Source organism: Garra rufa, chromosome 3 (genome assembly GCF_049309525.1).
Source record: "Garra rufa chromosome 3, GarRuf1.0, whole genome shotgun sequence".
NCBI lineage: Eukaryota > Metazoa > Chordata > Actinopteri > Cypriniformes > Cyprinidae > Garra > Garra rufa.
This window is the reverse complement of record NC_133363.1, coordinates 59,355,100-59,361,604: the sequence shown is the minus strand read 5'-3', so window position 1 is coordinate 59,361,604 and position 6,505 is coordinate 59,355,100. Positions and strand designations below refer to the sequence as shown.

General features: G+C 36.1%; 1 protein-coding gene across 1 annotated transcript in view; it reads right to left on the bottom strand.

Moving 5' to 3' along the window:
- Window positions 1-759: 759 nt before the first annotated feature.
- LOC141332529 (cortexin domain-containing 1 protein) overlaps window positions 760-6,505 on the bottom strand; it is a 38,906-nt gene continuing 33,160 nt past the window's right edge. The window contains exon 2 of the mRNA XM_073837657.1: window positions 760-2,107. Within this exon, the coding sequence (XP_073693758.1) occupies window positions 1,874-2,053 (180 nt within the window). The 5' untranslated portion in view covers window positions 2,054-2,107 and the 3' untranslated portion in view covers window positions 760-1,873. The remainder of the gene's footprint in view (window positions 2,108-6,505) is intronic.

Below are 6,505 nucleotides of genomic sequence, written 5' to 3'. Positions count from 1 at the left end.
TTTGAAATCATCCTACATCGCTGTTTTACCTTTTTTTGTAAGGGCCGTTTGACCTTCTTTGCATGTTCACTTTGTAAACACTGCATCTGTACTTCTGCAGCGATTTAGGACAATTTTGAAGTTGAAGGGAGAAAATGAGATGGAGTTTTTCCACATGAACCATCCTGAGCCGGAATACACAGAGTTCACACAGAGCTAGGCAAGACAAGCGTTTGAGGTTAAAAAGTATTGTCAATATATTTAGAAAATACCCAATAGTTCTGTTAGATAAGACCATTCTTCCACGGCTGGGATCATTTAGAGCTATTTGAAGCTGCATTTAAACTGCATTTTGGAAGTTCAAACTCGGGGGCACCATAGAAGTCCATTATATGGAGAGAAATCCTGAAATGTTTTCCTCAAAAAACATTATTTCTTTATGACTGCAGAAAGAAAGACATGACCATCTTGGATGACAAGGGGGTGAGTACGTTATCTGTAAAAATTTGGTTCTGGAAGTGAACTACTCCTTTAAGTTTGGTTAACCACAAACGCCTTTTGTTCCTCAGACAGTTTTTTGCACTCTTCTCCTTGATTTATTATAACGTTTGGCAGTCTGTAGTATGCCAAATATTTTTCCTGGTTCGACCAATTAGTACAGCACAAAGCCTGACAATAATTGATAATTTTCCGTAGCAATAATTAGCAAAATATGCAAGTTTCGTTGGGGTTTATTGGCATTGTTTACATTCAGTGATGCTTGATGACCCCCCCCAAATTGTAGTGTGACTCTCTTTGAAATTCCCATTATAAAGCTTTAAGATTTCCAGCGATAAGATCTGCATTGTACTCACCAATGTTTGGTGATAATTCACCAGAAATATTGGAATTACTATAATCTTTATTGAGGCTGAGAACATATAGCACATATGCATTTTCTCATCAGGCAGGACAATGGTGTTTAGTTTTGTCCTTCACAAGAATGAAGGATACATTCATTCATAACTTAATTTATAGGACTTCAGCTGAGGCACTTGATATCATGCAGTGCAGACTATAGCTCTCTGCAAATGCGTACACTTCATCAAGGACAAACAGAATCAAACCACATCAGGGGATCAGATTGCAAAAGACGATAAATGAGACAGAAGCTCTTATAAAGACTGCATTAAGATGAATGAAACAGTTTATGGTGTTTTTCATCTTTAGCCATTTCCCCGAGGCCTTCAGTCAAGGTTTTTCTTCTTTTAACTCATAATCTCCATTAAAATCATACTTTATGCAAGTGGTGCTATGCTACTCAAGGGGGCGATAGAACTGCAAATCACTATGCCATTAAACTATAAATAAACATGTTGGCTGTTAACTAACCGCTTAACTAACTGTTGCTCCACCACAACTTTGTAAAAGAAAACGGACAGTAGAAGACGGCTATAGCACATATAGAATGAGGCTTTGTTTGCTTACAAAATTGCGTAGCTTTCCGTGCCTTACTTGGATGCGCTTTTCATTTATCATTAAATATAAAAATATACATCTGCTCCTTTTTTGATCACTACAAATTCAGGATGCATTGGTTGTAAGATTTTGGCTTGTTTGTGCTTCATTTTGAAATGATTTTGTCCATCCAGGGCATGGGCAAAAAATAGGACATGGGTGTAAAAATCGACTTCATTTCGGGATTCATGCCTTCTTGTTTAATAGAGTGTTAGTTGGGAAGAATTCAACTCAGTTTCCATAAAGATGTCTTCAAAGCTAATGATGCTGTATGCGAAGATGATTAGCAGCCTAAATATCCCATAGTCATCTATGTACCGGTTGAAATACGATGTTAGGGTTTCATTGAATGCAGGTGCATGCTTATTAGCCGAGGTCATGGGAAAAATGTGATCTGTTAGTCGTCCAAGTGCTGCTCCTCCCAGGTGGAGGTGGGAATGGCGCTGTAGGGGTCCATGATGACTTTGGCACAGCGGATGATCATTGCCACCAGCAGCAGACAGAGGAAGGCGATGCACGCCAGGGTCAGACCCTGGTCCACGTCCACAAAAGCGGGGTCTGGCGTTGTCTCCTCCATCGCTTCGGTCTGTCCGCATCGGTCCAGGCCTCTGCTACCATCCTGATCGCTTATCTGTGGGTGAGGAGACAAAGAGAGGAGTAAATTGCTCCCTGCCAGAAAGTCCAATAAACTGAGCTGGCTGAACCAATCCACATAATGGATTTTAGGTTCAGTACGCCTTAAACTCCATCAACGGCATCTGTAGGCTGTTGTTGTAATTACTAATCTGTATTATTTGTTCTGTAAAGTTGTCTAAACGGGCAGTTCACTATTTTTCGATTGTTTGATTGTGTTCTGGCCAATCATGCTGCATTTTTCAAGCAAAGCATGCTAACTCTTCTGCCGTTGGCTGCACAGAACACTATCCCTGCTTCAGAGGAGACAAAAGAGCAGTGGATTTATTGATTTATATACTGTATATTACGCTGCTGCCACACAGTTCTAATATAAACATGAAATTTCTTTCCCAGCTGTTTACCTTCACAGACATACCAACATTTGTTTTGTAACTCTTGTGTTTTTAACATAAACTTGTGTGTATTTGACAGCTTATAAGACATAAAAGAGAACTTAGTTTAGTACTCACATGCCATGTGCTTTGGATGTGTGCGCTCAGAAAACCGCATATAAGTATTTTAAACGAATATGTAGGGATGCACCGAAATAAAAATTCTTGGTTGAAGCCAAACAAAATACAAACTGGGCCGAAGGCTAATTACCGAACGTTTTTTCGTGTTTTTCCCCCATGTATTTTGCCCATTTTTTCACCATTGCATACATTAAATAGGCAATATTTGCTTTTTACAGTTTTGTCTTGCTTTTCAAATTACAAAATTACAAATTACAATTACAAAAAAAACTATTTAAAAATATTTATTTAACACTGAACATTTTTAACATTATAGTGGACATTATAGCCTACCAACAAAACACAATTTAACTTAAAATTAGTAAATTAGTCAAATAATATTCTTTGGCCATTTTTAAGACCCCCTTCTTGTTATAAAAAATGTATTAATAGAGCTGTTGTAATGATTGTTGTCATTGTTTTTGTGTTATTTTTTATTTTATTTTAAAGAACATCAGTAAAATTACAATAGTAACATTTATGAATGTTGAATTTCATTTTGGCAGAAACCCACAAGACCTCAGTGCTACTTTTTGCTGACAGCAGATTTATGAATGATTCTCATTATGCTGTTTCAGCGCAGATTTTCCTCTTGCTTTAGACTTTGAACCCTGGCTAACGAGCTCATGCAGCGCTGTCAGAATAAATACAGTTTGTGCATGTATTAGAAAACATAACGTCTGTAGTTTATTTACCAATAGTTTAAGGCCATTTCGCGATTTCAGTCATCATACAGTAACCAGCAACAACCAGCCCTTTCTCTTCTCATGGAAGACATGCGATGCGATACTAAACAGTCTCTCGCTGTCTGTGCTTGTAATGATTTTTGCATTTTTCTCTGACAGTTTTAAATGCTTCAACACTGCCGACATGTTTGCTGCATTAGTGCGCGCCTCTATTTAATCATGTCGCATCATTGTTCGGTATAATTTATTCGTCTTTTTTGCTTATTCGGCCAAAAACAGAAAGAGCTTTTTTTTTGCTATTTTCAGCCGAATAATTTCAGTTGCCGAAGATTCAGTGCATCCCTACTAATATGGCTTTAAAACGCATTATTTCAGCGTGATAGACATAATAATCAAAACAGATGTTTTTTTTTATCAGAGTATCTGAGTTAAGAGCTGTAAAGACACAGCCATAGACTGTAAAAAATATGGACGTAGTATCCGTGACGTCACCCGTAGGATTCTGAAGCGATAATTTGAAGCTCATAGTGGGCGGGATTCGGCCGCGCCATCTTGGAATCGCGTCATCGCGCGTTACTCCCGGATAATCAAAAATGGGCAAAAAGGCGGGACGTGGGTGGAGCTGGTTGCTGAAACCACGCCCGCCTAGAGCAACAGTGGTGACAGCAGCGGCAATCCCCCGTCACTCAAGTGGCCACGCCCTTAATTATGCTGAACTTTAAGGCTTAATATAACTTAAAACCGATGAGTTATAAAAAATTCACCCCCCTCACAGTTGACATGAAGGGCAAAACTAGCTATATAGACCAAAACCATTTTTTGAACCAGGCTGTAAACATACTTTTTTCTGCTGTAAAGTTGGGCATTTTAACATGGGGAGTCAATGGGATTAACTCCCTTTGCAGCCAGTCTCTAGCGGCCAGTCGATGAATTGCAGTTTCAGTCACTTCCGTGTTGGTTTCACGAGGGAGACCGGAAGGTTGCCCCTTGGGCACAGCCTTATTCTGGAAAAGAGGGCGGGGAGCAGCAGCTCATTTGCATTTAAAGAGACATGCACAAATACACTATGTTTCTGTTTCCACTCAAAATGGGTATTTTGAAAATGATTTAATAAATGATCTGTGAAGTATTTTGAGCTGAAACTTCACAGACGCATTCTGGGGACATCTGGGACTGGTGCAAGCTGCATAATATGTCACTTTTAAATGGGCACAATTTTTTAACCAATGCTAATAACTTTAAAATGGCCTAATATTAGATGATAATTGTGCCTTTTTGGCCAATTAACAGTCATTTCCAAAATCTACCAACAGTTTTGTCAGTGAATAGAACAGTTCCTGTTTTAAGAGAAAATTATTTATTTATTTATTTTATATCCTTATATATTAAATTGCTTTCTACAGTATATATATTGTAGAAAACAGTCAATTAAACTAATAGTTAGGAATATAAGAATTGTTTCTTGAGCAGCAGATCAGCATCACTAGAATAAATAGCATTTTAAAATAGATTCACATAGAAAGCAGTTATTTTAAATTGTAATGTTTTTACTGTGTTTTTTTTAACTCTATACTCTTTGTATTGCATCACTTGCTTTCTATATAGTTTGGTTAGAAAACAGAATAAATTAAAAACAATTAAACTAAAAGTTAGAAATAGCAAGAAATCTTGTAAATATATTATACCGTATAATACAAAACGTTATCCATATATACACTACTTTTCAACAGTTTAGGTTAAGTAAATTTTCATTAATACTTTTAATTACCAAAGATGCATTAAATTAATCAAAAGACATTTACAATGTTATTAAGCAGCACAACTGTTTTTGACACTGATAATAATCAGAAATGTTTCTTGAGCAGCAAATCAGCATATTAGAATGATTTCTGAAGGATCATGTGACACTGAAGACTGGAGTAATGATGCTGAAAATTCAGCTTTGCATCACAGGAATAAATTGTATTTTAAAATATATTCACATAGAAAGCAGTTATTTTAAATTGTAATAATATTTCATAATATTTCTGTTTTTACTATATTTTTGATCAAATAAATACAGCGTTGGTGAGCAGAAGAGACTTATTTTTAAACTCTATACTTTTTGTATTGTATCACTTCTCCCATTAATTTCCCCTTAGGATAAATCTTCCTTTGTTTCTTTGCTAAATAAACAACTGTAAATGTTTATTTGTCATTGCTGTTGTACGGTAATGTGTTTCATAGTTTGTAATCATACAGCGTGCTGCATTTATGAGGTTTATGAATCATTGATGAGATCATTAAATAAGTATTATGAATCTAATGTTCAGTCATTATACTACCTTATTAGTAATTTAAAAGAAGTGCTTAGTGATGAAAATGTTTTGCATGATAAGAGTGAGCACAAAAAGCATGCATTAGTCCCCTGTGTTAGAGAGCCATGATTAGTGCAGTACAGATCATTCCCTAAACAGTGTTCATCCAGAGACGAAGATGCCAAGTTCAATTTTGTTGAGATTTTATTCCCTTAATTTTATATCTAGGTATATGGATAAGAGTTTAATCGATTCCTATCGGATTAGTTGAAGATTGCATGTCAATATCTGCTCTTTTATTCATCTGCTGCAACTTCGGTCAATTTTATTGTCTGCACACAAAAAGGAAACAAATAAAACCTGTGGATAATGCATTTTTTATTAGCATTGATTGTCTTTTCACTGTCCCTTAATTGTGACTGGCTGTGAAGTGAAGTGGTGCTGGTTATTGACTCTAGTGTGTGTTGCATAAACTTTATTTGTGACACTAGACCACAAAACCAGTCTTAAGTAGCACAGGTTTATAGCAATAACCAAAAATACATTGTATGGGTCAAAATTATCGATTTTTCTTTTATGCCAAAAATCATTAGGATATTAGGTAAAGATCATGTTCCATGAACATATTTTGTACATTTCCTACCGTAAATATATATATAAAAAAAATTTGATTAGTAATATGCATTGCTAAGAACTTAATTTGGACAACTTTAAAGGTGATTTTCCCAATATTTAGATATTTTGCACCCTCAGATTCCAGATGTTCATATACAGTGAGGTCAATAAGTATTTGATCACCCTGTGATTTTGCAAGTTCTCTTACTTAGAAATCATGGAGGGGTCTACAATTTTCAGCATA